This window comes from Schistocerca americana, chromosome X (assembly GCF_021461395.2).
Source record: "Schistocerca americana isolate TAMUIC-IGC-003095 chromosome X, iqSchAmer2.1, whole genome shotgun sequence".
In the NCBI taxonomy this organism is placed as follows: domain Eukaryota; kingdom Metazoa; phylum Arthropoda; class Insecta; order Orthoptera; family Acrididae; genus Schistocerca; species Schistocerca americana.
In genome coordinates this window covers 802,551,551-802,568,994 of record NC_060130.1, presented here as the reverse complement: position 1 = coordinate 802,568,994, position 17,444 = coordinate 802,551,551, and the positions used below count along the sequence as shown (strand labels likewise).

Below are 17,444 nucleotides of genomic sequence, written 5' to 3'. Positions count from 1 at the left end.
TGCCACGGATGCTTATGATGCTTACTGCTATGTCGGCCATACTGGAGTCTGTTCGATGCCAATACAATAGCATGATGAGCAGGAGCTTCTCAGAATAATAGTAAACGACTGATAAGCAGGCAATGTAATGACAAAGACTTAGTCATAGGATGGCATGACATCGAGTGCGTGTTCTTTCTCTCTTCCAAGACCTCGACCTTATTAGCACCTGTGAAAGATGATGTGGAGCTCTTCTAGCCTGGAATCTACTGCATCCACTGGCAATGAGGAAAAGCATTTATTGGTGAGCCAGTATGCACAACTGAGGGGATGCCATGGAGTGTAAATGTCATTCAGAACTGTCACCCACTAAGACGGCCAGCATAAAGTACTAATAAAAACCGGTCATGCCAGGGAGTATGGAAAAAACAAAGGTACTAAGACAATCTTCTTTTTATGGGACTGTGTGTTTAAAGAAGTGATAGAAATCAAAAGCTGACTTTAGCAGAAGATGGTAAAAGAAGAATTTAAATTACACATTCACCTAAAAATTTTCAATTGTATAAGGGGCAGTGAAGGGTCTTTGTCTCTTCATGAATTCTGGTACACTATTAAGTTTGAAGCATGGCCCAAAGATTTACTGTTAAACTATAGGATTAAGAAAAAACTCACTCTTCCTTTGAAACAAACTATTCTTGGATGCATCTGGATGATCAACACTACAAGAAAGTATAAGCAGAATAAAGTATAGATATATAAGCAGAATAAAGTATAGATACAAAATCCCTCACAATATTCAAAAGAAATGCAGATAAATCTATGGTAAAGGTACTGGGCAATGGCGAATTTTTAAAAAAAGGAATCTGTCGGACATTAGAAAATGCACACAAACCTTTAAAGATCTAATTTCGCTAAAATTGTCCAAAAAGCTCAATATTTCACAAATATTTTCTTTTATGTATAACAAAACACGCAACATAGTAGTGCTTACAGCAAAATAAATAAATAATTCATTAACTGATAAAGTCACTTAACCAATATACAAAATATTGTTAACATTTTAAAACAGAAAATAAGTAACCCAAGGTGGAGTAACAATCATGTACAGGCTAAGTCAGCTGAGCTGTTCACCTTGTATTTCCTGAACCATTTATGACAGTTTAATTCTGTTTTCACGCAAATGAATTGTAAAACGGTCCTCGTGACTGAATGATATACAGTATCTTTTCATTTCTATATTAATTGCAGAGATATCGGACTCAGTTTTTTTCAAATGGAGCTATGGTAATTCTTGCTAGTATCGTTGTTTTAAGAGAAATGAATTCAGTGGCATTTCTCTCTTCAAAATCAAGTTCATAGTAGTGAACAAATTACAATATTCAGAATTTAAGGTTTTTCCATTTTGAACATTAAATTGATAGCTGTCTTAAGTTAATGTTGCTGTATGGAACTGTCACATCAGGCTGGTGGGTCACTCCAGCTTGACATAGTTGAGGAAGGAAGGAAGGAAGGAAGGAAGGAAGGAAGATCAGTGTTTAATGTCCCGTCGACATTGAGGAAATTGGAGGTATTGCGCAATTAAGAGAGTCTACTTAAAAAAGTGGAATAATGGAGAAAATTTTGATTTAAAACCGACACTCATCACATTTGGTGGCCACAGTGGGCTAGTGGGTAGAGCACTAGACTCCAGCCCAGGGTGTCCCAGGTTCAATTTCAGACAGAGGCGAGGATTTTTCTTCATTCCAGTCCCTCCAGGATGACACCAGGTCCACTCAGCCTCCTGTCAAATAAATGCCGGTACCTTTCTTCCCCAGCGTTAAAAGGCAGCTGGGATGTCAGCCTCGGATGTCAGCCTCGGACATCCCCCCCCCCCCCCCCTATGCCTCCTAGTGCCACATCATGAAACTAGTGTTGTGGCAAAGAAAGGTTGAATTTTACCTACAGCCAGGCTGATTGCCCTGTGCCACAGACTTCACTTAATCTTACTAACCACATTAGTCTATATTCAGTTGGACAGACATCAGCTGGAAGGCCAATGACATTGCATCAAAGGATGCAAAGTATGAATCACCTAGTAATTATACTATGAGTTCTGCTCTTCCTTCTGCTGGAATCTTGAAAGAGAAGCGTATGTAAAAAAGTCGAATGAAATTTGTAAAACAGGGAATTTAGGTAAAACATTGTTAAATACTAACTTCAGATCATGAGTTTCATTTCCAGATACACTCACTGCAAAATTACATCAGCAATAGCAACACTAATGAAACTACAGATTTAAGAGATTCCTTTGATATCATCTATATCATCTCACATGCTGCAATGTAATCCTCTTGGGTACTCTTAACTTGTGCATAGACTTCACCTTTGAGAAAAAACTTCAAGTGGCAAACATGCAGGTCAACTAATAATGCCTTCATGTACTATCCAGTCACCAGGAAAAAACTGGGCCACATGTAAATAGTGAGCTGAGCACCCTTTGTGGCCCATTTACATCCATGTATTTTGAGTGGTACTTCCTCAAGGAGAGTCGATACTACTTTGGTAAGAAATTGTGCATACCATTTATTTGTTATAATTTCTTCAATGAACTGAAGTACAATCACACAATCTGTAACAACACCCCCACCAATCATTCCCATTCCACTGTCTCTGATGTTCAACCTGTCTCAACCAGTACAGATTCTCAGCAGCCCAATATTACATATTTCTTACAGTCATCTGCCATGATTTGTAAAGGTAGCTTCACTGGTAAAGAGAATTCTTTGAAAATATAACATATCATCCTGATGTTGCATCAGAACAAAGTGAGAGAAATCCATGTGTCCTCTGCAGTCCTGTTGATTGATCTGCTGGTGAAGTGACACAATATACACTCCTGGAAATTGAAATAAGAACACCGTGAATTCATTGTCCCAGGAAGGGGAAACTTTATTGACACATTCCTGGGGTCAGATACATCACATGATCACACTGACAGAACCACAGGCACATAGACACAGGCAACAGAGCATGCACAATGTCGGCACTAGTACAGTGTATATCCACCTTTCGCAGCAATGCAGGCTGCTATTCTTCCATGGAGACGATCGTAGAGATGCTGGATGTAGTCCTGTGGAACGGCTTGCCATGCCATTTCCACCTGGCGCCTCAGTTGGACCAGCGTTCGTGCTGGACGTGCAGACCGCGTGAGACGACGCTTCATCCAGTCCCAAACATGCTCAATGGGGGACAGATCCGGAGATCTTGCTGGCCAGGGTAGTTGACTTACACCTTCTAGAGCACGTTGGGTGGCACGGGATACATGCGGACGTGCATTGTCCTGTCGGAACAGCAAGTTCCCTTGCCGGTCTAGGAATGGTAGAACGATGGGTTCGATGACGGTTTGGATGTACCGTGCACTATTCAGTGTTCCCTCGACGATCACCAGTGGTGTACGGCCAGTGTAGGAGATCGCTCCCCACACCATGATGCCGGGTGTTGGCCCTGTGTGCCTCGGTCGTATGCAGTCCTGATTGTGGCGCTCACCTGCACGGCGCCAAACACGCATACGACCATCATTGGCACCAAGGCAGAAGCGACTCTCATCGCTGAAGACGACACGTCTCCATTCGTCCCTCCATTCACGCCTGTCGCGACACCACTGGAGGCGGGCTGCACGATGTTGGGGCATGAGCGGAAGACGGCCTAACGGTGTGCGGGACCGTAGCCCAGCTTCATGGAGACTGTTGCGAATGGTCCTCGCCGATACCCCAGGAGCAACAGTGTCCCTAATTTGCTGGGAAGTGGCGGTGCGGTCCTCTACGGCACTACGTAGGATCCTACGGTCTTGGCGTGCATCCGTGCGTCGCTGCGGTCCGGTCCCAGGTCGACGGGCACGTGCACCTTCTGCCGACCACTGGCGACAACATCGATGTACTGTGGAGACCTCACGCCCCACGTGTTGAGCAATTCGGCGGTACGTCCACCCGGCCTCCCGCATGCCCACTATACGCCCTCGCTCAAAGTCCGTCAACTGCACATACGGTTCACGTCCACGCTGTCGCGGCATGCTACCAGTGTTAAAGACTGCGATGGAGCTTCGTATGCCACGGCAAACTGGCTGACACTGACGGCGGCGGTGCACAAATGCTGCGCAGCTAGCGCCATTCGACGGCCAACACCGCGGTTCCTGGTGTGTCCGCTGTGCCGTGCGTGTGATCATTGCTTGTACAGCCCTCTCGCAGTGTCCGGAGCAAGTATGGTGGGTCTGACACACCGGTGTCAATGTGTTCTTTTTTCCATTTCCAGGAGTGTAGATGGAAGCTGTCTGTGTGCAAAATGCGAACAATGCTGGGCTGACATACCTAAGGCACTCACAGTGTCTCTGGAGCTAACGTGTTGACTATAAGAAACAGCAGCAAGATCATCTATTCCATTCACTCTGCCCATTGCAGGCTTATTCCTTAACCTCTGCAAAATATTCCACTTCTCTGCCAATAATGATTGTTTGCACATCGTTGAATTGTCCTTTTTGTTGGACACCGTATGCCAGGATATCTTTACGCATGCATCTATCTTTGTGTTCCTTCTGTATTTTTCAAAACAAGTAGCATACCTAGTTTCTCATAGTTTGTGAAAAATACTTTTTTTTAAGCTACCCACCACTCAACACACATTAACCACAGTGACTGACTGAAAGCTATATTTCCTTTGTGCATCTTTTATTCTGTTAGTGTAGTGGTGCAACACTGTTTCCACCTTATCTGATGTGTCATTTTCTTATCTTGGTATGAAATAAACTTCTGCATAAGACAGCAATTGGATCCATCTTTGAAACAGATAAATCCTACATTCTAAATTTTGTAATAACTGCAAAACTAGTAATTGGATCTTTAAGAGAAAAACATCGATGAAATTGTCTCTTTTAAAACTATAATACTAGCAGCACAAATTACTATAGTTTAATTTGAAACACAAAGATAATTATGATAGCTATGTAATAAATACAGCTATGGAAAGAGGTTATACAGTGTTTACTGAGGACATTCTCGCAATTAATCTGGATGAAAATAGGATTACAATGTATAAAACGTTTCCAGAAATGTTTGAAGTGAACAGCTTAGCTGAATCACCTTGAATTATTCAAGAAAATAAGTTAATTTTAGTAAGTGATTACTTTTTTATTGCAACATGTAACAAGAAATCAGTTCGAAGATAGCTGTAGTTCCTGTCAAAGACTTAGCAGATTTCACAATGCTGTTGTTAGTTACAACAAAGTATAAAGTCATGATAAAGTATAACAAAAAGTAAAATAGTAAAAAAAATATTAGCCTAAGGTAAAATGTGAGGGCACTGTAGTCAAACACACAGAATAGAAGTTACCTTAACGGACAAGTAAATAAGAGAGAGAGAGAGTCAAAAAAATGGCTCAAGTATCTAAAATAATACAACCTTGTACATTTCCTTTCAGAAATAGTATAAAGATAGGATTTACTTAAATGTTACGACTTAAGCCATCTACAGTGGCAAGGGTGTTGTATTTATCAACCTAGCATGCAGACAACATACCTAAAAAGTGTAAATTGCCACCCTTATTTAATGCTGATCAAAACAGAAACCAAGACGAAATTCTTTCACTATTGGCAGAATATATACTAGATCCTGATCTATTTACTTATTGCATTGCAAAAACCTGTCCTCGTGTGTGCCTAAAGCAAGTCGTACAATGCATTTATAACAATGAAATTTTGTTACATAATTTTTAATGGTATATATAAAGCATCATTAATTAGAAAACAATAAGAGGTAAATAAATACTGAAACAAAAAACAAAAATGGATGTATCAAGTTGCTTCTATTGTGGATTTCTCTTGCTGCCCTTCGGTTTGTGTCTACCTCAGTAACTCAAGTGTTTTTTTTTTTTTTTTTTTTTTTTTTTTTTTTTTTTTTTTTTTTCCCTGCACTGAGTGAAAAAATAGCCTACACTTACTGCCACCAATGAATTTCAGCAAATATTATCCATGTATACACTATATACATGGATAATATTTGTAGCTCTCCAGCTCGCTTATGGCTATGATTATTATTTTACTTAATTGCCTAATTACTGAGCAATTTTGAAATGCATTGAATCATCACAATTCTTTCTTTTATCCCTCTCCAAAACTAATAGAGTAACAAAAACAAGCATACACACCTGCCTCCCCCCCCTCCACACACACACACACACACACACACACACACACACACACGGCAGGACTGTCAGATGCGATGATGAGGACTGTGTAGGAGAGTAGAAGAGACCGGCTGGTCGATTTCGGGGAGGGGATCAAACAGCGAGGTCATCGGTCCCATTTTTTCCTTTTCCTACATAGCCCTGGCCAATGGTCATGAGTCAAAATGCTACACTTCAATGCAGCTTCACAGAATGTGCCACGAATTCTCCCCTCCCCCCCTCCCAAAAAAATAAATAAATAAGTACAATGCTTTCTGAACAAGAGCACATGAGAGCACCTCTTTTCATACCTCAACTTCCTTGGCCTCAATCTCCTTTAGCCTCAGTCCCACACTCTTCTCCATCTCAGATGAAATCCAATGCCCCCCCCCCCCAAGCACTATACTCTAATCAAATCCACTTATTTGTGAATCTTCACACACACTGTTTGCTCCACACTCTCCCTCTCCTCTGTTCAACCATTCTCCACACACCCTCCTTTTTCCACCTCAGCCTCACCACCTACTTCATGGAATGTAGCTTCCCTACCTATTTGAATTACACATTCATATCTTTGCCTCCTCTTGCTTCTCCCTTCCACAGCAATCACTTTCCCTTCCCTTCTTACACTCTACACCGGACACTTCACATCAACCTAGTCAGGCTGCAGAGACAGGATAAAGTAAGTCTGCGTAAATTTGTAATATTTCCTTATTAACTAAACATCCCTCTTCCCCCATACCCATTTATTCCACTTTCCTCTTATTCCACTTCTCATTTCTCTTCTGCTCAGTCCATCTGCTCAGTCTGTCCTACCATCTCTGGACTGAAGCCATCTACGAAGTTTGACCTTCTACTTTCCTTGACATCCAGCACATCATCTGTATCTGCTCTCATTCTCACAACAGGTGGATCCTGTCCAAATTGGGGCCTGAGGGACCTGCACCTCCTTCCCAAACTTGTCTCTCTTTCCTCTATGAGGAAGGAAGCAATATTTCCAAAAAGCTAGGAATATATTTTTCATTGTTAAATATGTTTCAGCAGAACTGGAATTTTGCCTCCAGAAGAAAAGTACTGGGCAGACATTATATCTCCTTGTGATTTTAAATTTTCTCAAATGAATTCTGCTTTGATACAGTTATATACTGTACTGTTATACATAACATAATTGATAGAATATACACTTTAACAGTTCAAGCATTTCACTTCAACTGCAACTCTGAAGGGAAAAGTAAAACCATCTGCTATAGCTACCCTAACATTAGTGCAAGCCCACAGCATCATGGTGGGTCTTGTGTAGAATTTTTAGGGAAAAGGGAGAGGTCCATTCCAAGTTGAAGCTTTGAGTCAGTCAATGAGATATGCTTGGATGATTCATATCAAAAAGCACTGCTCATAAAAGTCACATTTCCAGGTTTGAGTCTTCATCTGGCATATAGTTCCAGCTTATGTTCATACATAGGCTGTTATTTGATTTCTTGGTAACTTGATCTGAATTTTTAATGATTTCTTTGTGTTAACAAATATTACATTACAAATCTGAGATTTTTCTTAATTTTTTAAAAAGTTTTGTTTTTCATTTTTACCAATTGAATCTGTAAAAATAAGTCTGACAGGAATAGTAATCACAGAACATGATGTTATATTACTCTTACCTGTATATCCTGGATATGATGGAAACTGTGAGGGAGCTCCAAACTACAAAAGAAAAAAATAAGTTTGGTTAAGAAATACAAATTGGTAACACATATTTTAATTTCTGTAACTTACATTTAATGCCAGTTGGATAAAACAAGTTTCAAGCTTAGTCATACAAATAAAGAGTGGAACTGGAAATGTTTTACATGCCATTTTTTCAAAAAATTGTTTTCAGTGCTATTGTGTTCTTCAATTGTTACATGCCCCTTCAGTTGTTCCAAGTGTTAATCATGGACGAAATATAGGTGCATATTCTTTGTGCCTAGCAGTGCAACAACAAACATGGATTGTCAAGAAATACGAGTAATGTTCTTTCATCAACAGACAGAAATGACAAATCTACCCAGCATGTTCAAAGAAACAAAATGAGACATCAGTGACTAGTGCAGTAAAATCTGGAGCAGGAACTAAACATGTAGTACATACTCACTTTCGGACAAAAATAACACTGGAAAATGACTACCACTTGTATAACAGGCTGCAATGATGTAGCAAAAATGGAGCACAGATTTGCACAATAACTCCACATAATTTTCTAGAAATGGATAAACCTAAAATACAGTAGTTGCTCCAGTGCCTCATATGCACAATGTAATTTATAGTTCACGTGTGAACAAAGAACTATGGTAAACAAACATTAAAATAAAGAAACTGTGTTCAGAGTACACTAAGTGTTATGTATAGTATATAAGTAAGCTGCACTACAACCTACATATGAAACATGGAATGCACTTTAACTATGAAGGGTAAAGGTTCATGTACCATCATGTCAATGGAATAATTAAAGAAAGCTTTTCAGGAATAAAACTGTCTATTAGCTTCATGTACATCCCACTGGCAACAGTATGGGAAGTAAAATGAACAAAAAAGACGAAAGAAAATGCAGCACTACTGGTGATCCAAATTTAAACTAAAATATGACACCCCACTACCTAATCATGGATAAAACTGATCTAAAAGTTTATCACAATAATGTACAGTCCCCACATAATAATACTGACAAAATTAATCTATTATTAACAGGTGAATTATAGGATATCTCAATATTCCGCATTTATGAGCACTGGCTTAACCTTGAATTAACTCAACACACAAAAATAAACAAATTCATAGTGTGTTCCTACTATTGCAGAAATAAAAGTAAGCAAGGTGGGGTAGCAGTTTGCATAAGGGAAAGTGTGGAGTGTAACTACCTTACCTGACTTAATTGGAAAAAATTTTGAAATGGACTACCAAATCACAGCCACAAAAAGTTTGGTTACTGCTACAAATTACCAATCACAATACGGAAATTTTGAACTTTTCTTAAATATGAGAGCTGTCTGAAAAGTTCTCAGCCTTGTGCAGTGATCACAGCACTATTTGTACGAGTCTCCCCTGCCCCCTTACGTTGGTACGTGTGTCAGCAGCTGCCACATAATATTGCAAATCATTCCAGGCGGCAGTTGATTGTAGGTATTCATTTGAACCAGTTTTGGTGCATTTGGTGCTGAAAACGGAAAGAAGATCTAGTATCCTACAGTGATTTAATTCATCCTCAAACAAGGTTCTACCAAAATTCATTTGCAGCTTGCAAATGTCTATGGTGTGTCTCTCTACTTTCAATGTTCACTTTTAACACTTATATCGGTTAGAAGTTGGTTTATATTATGTAACTGTCTATCTGCAATTTATGAAGTATGTATTCTGTGTTGTTTAAACTCCTTGATCTATGGCATGAAAATTAGTTTTGTAATGTATATACGAAAAAAGTAAAAGAATATGTTGAAATGGTACATTATTATAATATGAATACGTTTATATAAAGAAAATGTTTGTTAAAAGCTGGTTCTTGCTTACAACACTTGTATTTGTAACATTTAAACGCTGTAGGGAAGTCCCTCTGCAATGGAAGTGGCATGGCGTGATGTAAAAGGTGGGTTTCGCAGTCAAACTGAGCGGTTCCTTTGTGTGAATGGCACGCAGTATGTGGCTAGCCTTAGCACGGTACACTTCGATGGTGCTAAGAGAGGCAATTGGAAGCTGCATTATAAAGGATTTGCCTCAGATGTGGATCTGGCTATTATTTGGTATTCACGGCATAATGGAATGGCTCTAATATGTTGAAAACCTGACGCTAAGAAGAGATTTTATAGAGCATTTTTATATCTAGAGTCATGGGTACAGTTAGCTGCCATGTCACCTGCCACCAATCTTCACCACCTGCTTCACAAACTTCATAATTCAGTTAAGTAATGTATATGGGCATGGATCAGTTAATTTGTGTTGTTTCAGTGATAACCATATAAAACCTAAATCTGTGTCCTGAAACATATTTTCAATCCTGATCACGAATCTCCGCAGGGTCCTCACCTAAGTGCTACTAAGACAGAGTATCATGATTTAAATAAACTATTCTTGCATTCATGTGTTTAAAAGTGATTTTTGTCTAAAGTAAAAGAAGTAGTAAAAAATCTAAAGCTAAAACCACAAAAGTGAAGTTGGATAGGGTTTTGCTAAAAAATCCTTAGTGTATTAAAAAATATAGTTTTGTAGGATTACAGTGCAAGATTGTGTAAATATTATTGTATAGAATACCTACTTCACAGGTGATTAAAAGGCAAATACATACAAATCTTTAATGATCAGATTTACAATAGTAATTTTAGAAGTGAAATTATGCTCATTTTCAAAAATTGTGTGGTTTTGGTTTCTATCATGAATGGTTCCTTTTTTGAAGTTAATTAAGCCCAGTGTTGTATTTTATTGTCTTGCAAAGTAATTTATGAATTACTCCATGTGAAGTGAATGATAAGATTTTTGAATTAGTCTTTACTTCTGTAATAATCAAAGAGTGTTGCCTAGTGAAACTATACTAGTTTATGGGTCACCATCATATTCTTCACCTATTAGGAAAAAATTGAACTATTACTGTTGCTAAGGAAAACTCATATTTAGAGGAGCTTAAACAGTGTATTTATGATATTATTCATCTTTATTCGTGTTTTTCATGTCAGTTAAGAAAGAAGCCCCTCATGTCCAAATTTAGTTTTGCACTTCATGCAGTTACATTTCAGTATTTGATTAAGTAATGCTCTGGAATGTGGCTGTCCTTAGTATGAGCTTGGTGCAAATTTACTCCCCATAATTTACTTCTGTGTGTGTGTGTGTGTGTGTGCGTGTGTGTGTGTGGTGCACTGTGTCAATTAGTATCCTGTTTGCTATTCAAAGGGAAATTTCAACAAAAGTAACTTCAATAACCAATATTCAATTTTCTCCAATATACATTTTGAAATTAATGTACCTAATTGGGCTGTTCATTTTCTCTTTCATTTACAATTTTACCACTTTCATTAACTCCCAAGATTAACTCCCAAGATTAAAGCCCTTTTGGTTTTTCTGTTATTTCACCAATTTCAAATTTATAGTCTGATACCCTTGTCCATTAGACAAACGTGCGGTCAAACTTTTAAATACCCTCAGAGGGTAACGTTAGCATGTTTCACTGCAGTGACAGGACTAAGGGTTCTGTTATAGAGTGAAATACGTTAGTGTTATACATTGTCAAGAAATGGGCAGCCGAGTTTAAACATGGCCGTGAAAGTATCCAAGATTTTCCATGCAAAGGACATACAAAAGTGGAAGAACACCAGAAATTGTCGGAAAAATGCAATATATCATTTTGGAAGGTCAGTGTTTAAAGATGGACGAAATTGCTTATGCTCTAGAGATTATCAAAGGCATGTGTTGATCTCATCTTGCACCAGGACTTGAATATGAGAAAGCTTTGTGTAAGATTGGTGCCACATGTGCTCACTGCAGAACACAAACACATTCACATGACACTTTCAGGAAACTGCTTGGTGTGTTTTAAGAGAAACATAAGTGACTTTTTGCAGCAATACATGATAGTAGATAAAACATGCATTCACTGCTACACACCTGAATCCAAACAACAGTCTATGCAGTGGACAGAAGCTGGTTCTTCAACTCCAAAGAAAGCAAGGATGGTACCACCGGTGAGAAAGAGCATGGCATCGATGTCCTGGGATGTGAAAGGAATTCTGTCGATTTGCGACCTTGAAAAATGTAAAACCATAACTGGAGGCTACTACTCTTAACTCCTAATAAAATTGGACACAAGAATCTGTGAAAAGAGACCAAGTTTGAAGAAGAAAAACGCCATTTTCCATCAGGACAAAGTACCTACCCACAAAAGTGTCTTGGCAATGGAGAAATTGAAGGATTCACACTATGAAGTGCTGGAACATCCTCCCTATTCCCTAGATTTGGCTCCCTGAGGCTTCCATCTATTCTCAAAACTGAAGAAATTCCTCACTAAACAGCACTTTTTGTCCAATCAAGAAGACATTGTGGCTGTAGCAGCACTTTGGGAGGACACTACAGAGAAGGGATAATGGCAATGGAACACCACTGGATGAAATATACTAAGACAAGAACTCTAAAGTAGAGGTTGCTACCCAAGTAATACACACTTCAAACTGCTCTAGATACGTTCTTAGTCAAGAAAAGTTTACACTTCACTAAAAATTTTCAGTGCAAGCTTTAGTGACCGTCTTGCTCAAATACCAAGCTTGAAAATAAAAGTACTTTCAACAACACACCTTTAAGACTCGCATGTAGAAGTTATAGTCAGGATAATATAAGCTACTTCAACAGCTTATGAAACAAAGAAAAATGGACACAAGCTAACTAAAATAATGACATAAATGAAAAAGTCAGCACCTTCATTGATACATAAACACGTTTATTTCAAATTGTATCTCCACAGAAAACTGTAACCATAAGGGAAAATTCTAGAACACACAGTTTGATCACAAGGGGAATAAGGGTTTCACGTTACAAAAAGAGACTACTTGTGTAACATGTGTAACCTTAAAAATCCCTCATCTGAATCATGTACACTGTGAAAACATTCCAAAATACTCAGAAAATAAGTGTATGTAGAGGATCAATGTACATAATCCAAGTCTCTCAAGGTGAAAGTAGCAAAAGCAATAAAAAGACTAAAAAAGTTCTACCTCTACTGGCATTCATGGTATTCAAGCTACGATCTCAAAGAAAGAGCACGAAATCTACGTGAAATACTCCCACATTTACGTGACAGCTCACTTCAAGCAGGCACTTTCCCTCACATACTGAAAACATCTAAGGTTATTTCAGTATAGAAAAAAAGGCGAGAGATATTGTAAATAACTACAGACACATCACAATTTCAAGAATAGGAGACAAACTTATGTATGACAATGTTACGAAATCTGTAAATAAAAATAATATCCTGTGTAATGAATAACTGGGATTCTGAAATAAGTGATCAACAACAACTGCCATATACGAATGCATCAACTGCATATTAACCCTGATCGAGTAAAAACAGGATTCAAGAGGACTATTTGTTGACTTATCAAAAGTTTTTGACATGCTGTATCACAAGTATCTGTTGTCAAAGCCTGATGAACGTGGTATTAAAGCTTAGTCCAACACATGGATCAGTTCCTTTCTGACCAATCATAGGCAAGCAGTGTGCATCCACACACAAATATTAACCTAGAACAAATGTGAACCTAAAAACATTATGGAAACCTTTAAATTCTGCAGATTTTTTAAAAAAAAACATCAACTGTGTTATTCATGATCACTTTGCAAGACAAAACACAACTGCTTTCACTCCATTAAAGAATATTTCAATTTATGAAGTGTACTATATAAATATTTAATGTGTATTGTGTATTACGGTAATAAGCACTTACAGAAATCACTGTCACCTGTGTACAGGTGTACATAAAGTCCGGGAACATTTTCAATTATTTATTGCACAAGAACTATACATCGTACAGATATAATATATATTGCATTTTGAAGAGAAACTCTTAAAGTGTTTTTTTTTTCTCTCTTTTTTTTATACAAACATTTGGTATGCAAACCATGAGTGACCCAGCAGATGTCAATACAGTAATCGAATTCTTGTCATACAAGTCCCGCCATGGCATCATCGAATGTGGCAGTCGCTTCCCATATTTTCTCCTAGACCTCTGCTATGTCACGTGGCAGAGGCAGTACATACACCAGATCTTTAATGTTTCCCCACAGAAAAAAGTTGCACGGAGTGAGATCTGGTGATCGGGGAGGCCATTTCATGAAACAGCTGTCCCCTTCTGTAGCACGGCCAATCCATCGATGCGGCAGCTCTGTGTATAGGTACCCACGAACTTCACGATGAAAATGGGATGGAGCCCCATCCTGCTGAAAGATGAACGGAGAGTCTGATTGCATTTGAGGCAACAGCCATTGCTGCAACATGTCCAAAGAAGAATATATAGTGACAGTGCTCTCGGCGAAGTGCTCTCACATCTGAACTCGCCATGTTTGCGACTAGCACTGACTATCTTCATATTACCAAACTAAGCTGTGGTGGTATACATGAAAAAAAACTTTCAGGGTTTCTCTTCAAAATGACATATGTATGATATCTGTACAATGTTTGGTTCTTGAGTAATAAATAATTGAAAGTGTTCCCAGACTTTATGTACACCCTGTACTATAAACAGACTTGCCCAATGTCTTGTGCATAAGCTGCTTTGTAGACAAAAGTATCAATAAAATAAAATTTACAATTCATCACAAGTTCCATAAGCTACAGCTAAGAACTCATTCCGTATCATTACAATGCAAACAACTGACTACTTTGATTTTAAAGATGGTGCTGAAACATTATTCGGGATGCAGCCGCGTGTAAGATCTCTACATGCAATATGATCAAAGTGCTTCAAACTCGTTCCTCTCAAACAGCTATAACAAACTCTTACTCCGAGACAGAAGAATGGAAAAAAACATAAGTGTATTCAAAAGAGGAAAGACCATGTCAGATGTATGCCTTGATGCACTTCACCTGAAAGACTAGTCATGTTTATCAGTTGCAGAACAGGAAGACCTGTTGGCAATGTGGCCATTTCTTTAATAGCACAGTTTAACCCCCAAGTATACAGTTTTATAAGAAACAGAAGTCAATATTAAACAGTGTTGAGGTGTGCAACATAATTCTGTGTTATCAGAATACCTTTTCAGTTTTTTGGATTACAAATAAGTTATGAAAAACAAAATATATGTTCCTTTTGGATCTGCATAAAAAAGCAAGTTTTGGCACTCAGAACATTTCCCACTTCCACCCTTCAAACATTGTCAATTTTTCTTGAAACACATGTATTTTGGAACAAGATGTGCAATATATTCTTTTTCTCATGTCTGATTCCATGAGAAAGCAGTTGTGCCTAGCCACTGTATTTATCTCAAGTAATAAAGGGTACATTAATCAATTGCAAATAATGTTTATTGCATATCAAGATTTTGGTCACTGCGTGGCCATCTCAAGTGGTAAACGACATGTAAAGAACCAGTTACAATAAGGTAACATGAATGCCTTATTAAATGTACAGTTGTATACACTTTAAATGAGAGTCTTTTATAAAATAATACCACTAAATGTAAGTTAAAACATTAAAACAACTTATATATGCACACAGTCCCAAATGCACTATTCATGTCAAAGGTTGAGTTCACACTGTTGCTACTGTTTACAGTTAAAACACAGGCTGCTTCAGTGTACGCCATATCAATCCTCAGCACCCTCTTTACATGTATTGACAACATGTATTAACTTTTTTTACAATTCATATGTTTTATCACTTTATTTACTAACTTATACCTTTTGAAAACTTATCTACATAAACAGATAAGGTGGTTGTAACTAAAACAGTGATTAATGTTGTAGAATTATACATGGTGGTAATTGTGTTAACTAACCAGTGACATTGGTTATTGCTGCACACTTTACAATTGAACATAGCTCAAAAATATGAAAATCTTGTTCAAAATACCTAAGCTAGTAATTTTTAAATTAAAACTGTTTTACATTCTAAGTACAGTTGAAGGAACTTGGAACAGACAAGAGTGGTGGTGTAAGTTATCATACCAGGAATAGTATATCATAGGGACAAGAAGTCTTTCTGCTTCAAAATGTCCTCTCATAAGTTTCACATAAAATACATTACAATTTACGCAGTTTGGTATTAAAATTAATAAACTTTTAACTACATCATGCAACAATGTGGAAAATACATTACATTTGTCTCCAGAAACTTTGTACTTGTATGCTATCTAGAAGGATTGTAATCATAACTAGGTTGTTATTGTCAGATCAGCCTCTTTGGATTGGCCCACAGTAGCCGAGTTCCTATGATTTTTAAACAGTTCCCAAATTTGGGAGTTTTTCATGTCCATCTGCTTATTAAGTAGTGTCCTACAAGACAATGCTTTCAAGACAATGATTTCAAACTCCAAAAGGTCTATACACCTACCCTTTTCGCATGAGTGGAACATCCTCATGTGTGAGGATGAAACTGGTACACTATGACCACTTTCAAGGCAGTAGGCAGTGAACTTAGATTTTTATGCTGCATTTTTACAGTCTAATACAACACATTCACTAAACCTGTCTACCAGTTTGTGCAACAAAACAAGCACCACAGTCAAGACATTCAGTTCTATAGACACCTGACCTATGGAAAAGAATTCTTGTTTTAATAATATTCTTTAAAATTCTACCCAAACTACCCAGAGCAGAAAACGCAACATTTACTTTTTGTTTACTAAAAGCTGATGTCACCCTGTCACTAATTTTGCCATAGTATGGTAAACAAATGAACTTATTGTTGCTACTGTCAACGACAAAGAAACTATTTTCTTTCTGCCTTTTGTTTACCTTGTTGTTATACATGTTGTTATTGACCTTGCATTATATATTTTATCATATTCAGCTTAGCTTCATGATCTGTACTTGAAAGTGGAATTATTTTTTTACAACTGATTGATGGTGAAATTAAAGTATGCCTTCCTGTGCTGAATGGTATGGTCTGAGGTGTAATTTATGCTACTGCCCATACAGGTCCTTTCTGTAAATTCAAAATGCATGTTTCCCATTTAAAATAATAACGTTCAATTATAAAAAGTTAATCTATTTGACTGCATCTCACATGTTAATTCAAATTAAGACCATTTAACTTGTTGACAACTGTTGTAACATCATCATGATCTCTTAATTCATAGCAAAGTGTCGTTAACTTATCTTAAGTAGTACAGAGGTCTACTTATGGCTCTGAGCACTATGGGACTTAACATCTGTGGTCATCAGTCCCCTAGAACTTAGAACTACTTAAACCTAACTAACCTAAGGACATCACACACATCCATGCCCGAGGCAGGATTCGAACCTGCGACCGTAGCAGTCGCGCGGCTCCGGACTGAGCGCCTAGAACCGCTAGACAACCGCAGCCGGCACAGAGGTCTACTTGTTACACAGTGATTGTCCTGAAAGAATTTATTCCCCAAATGATTAAGAAAAATATCAGCTAAAAGGTATGAAAAGGGGCTACCCATACTTAAACCCTCTTTCTGTAAAAATATATCCCCTTTGAATTTAAAGTAATTATACTCCAAAATTAATATAAGCAACTCAACACACTAACTGATTTCATCACTGGACAATTTGTTTTATGGCAAAGTTTTGCTTAATGATTTC

The 17,444-nt window shown here is 37.9% G+C and overlaps 1 protein-coding gene across 3 annotated transcripts in view; it reads right to left on the bottom strand.

Moving 5' to 3' along the window:
* LOC124555042 overlaps positions 1-17,444 on the bottom strand; it is a 126,579-nt gene that overhangs the window by 33,529 nt on the left and 75,606 nt on the right. For all 3 annotated transcript variants that reach the window (XM_047128811.1, XM_047128812.1, XM_047128813.1), the window contains exon 8: positions 7,828-7,870. In XM_047128811.1, coding sequence (XP_046984767.1) covers positions 7,828-7,870 — 43 coding nt within the window. The remainder of the gene's footprint in view (positions 1-7,827; positions 7,871-17,444) is intronic.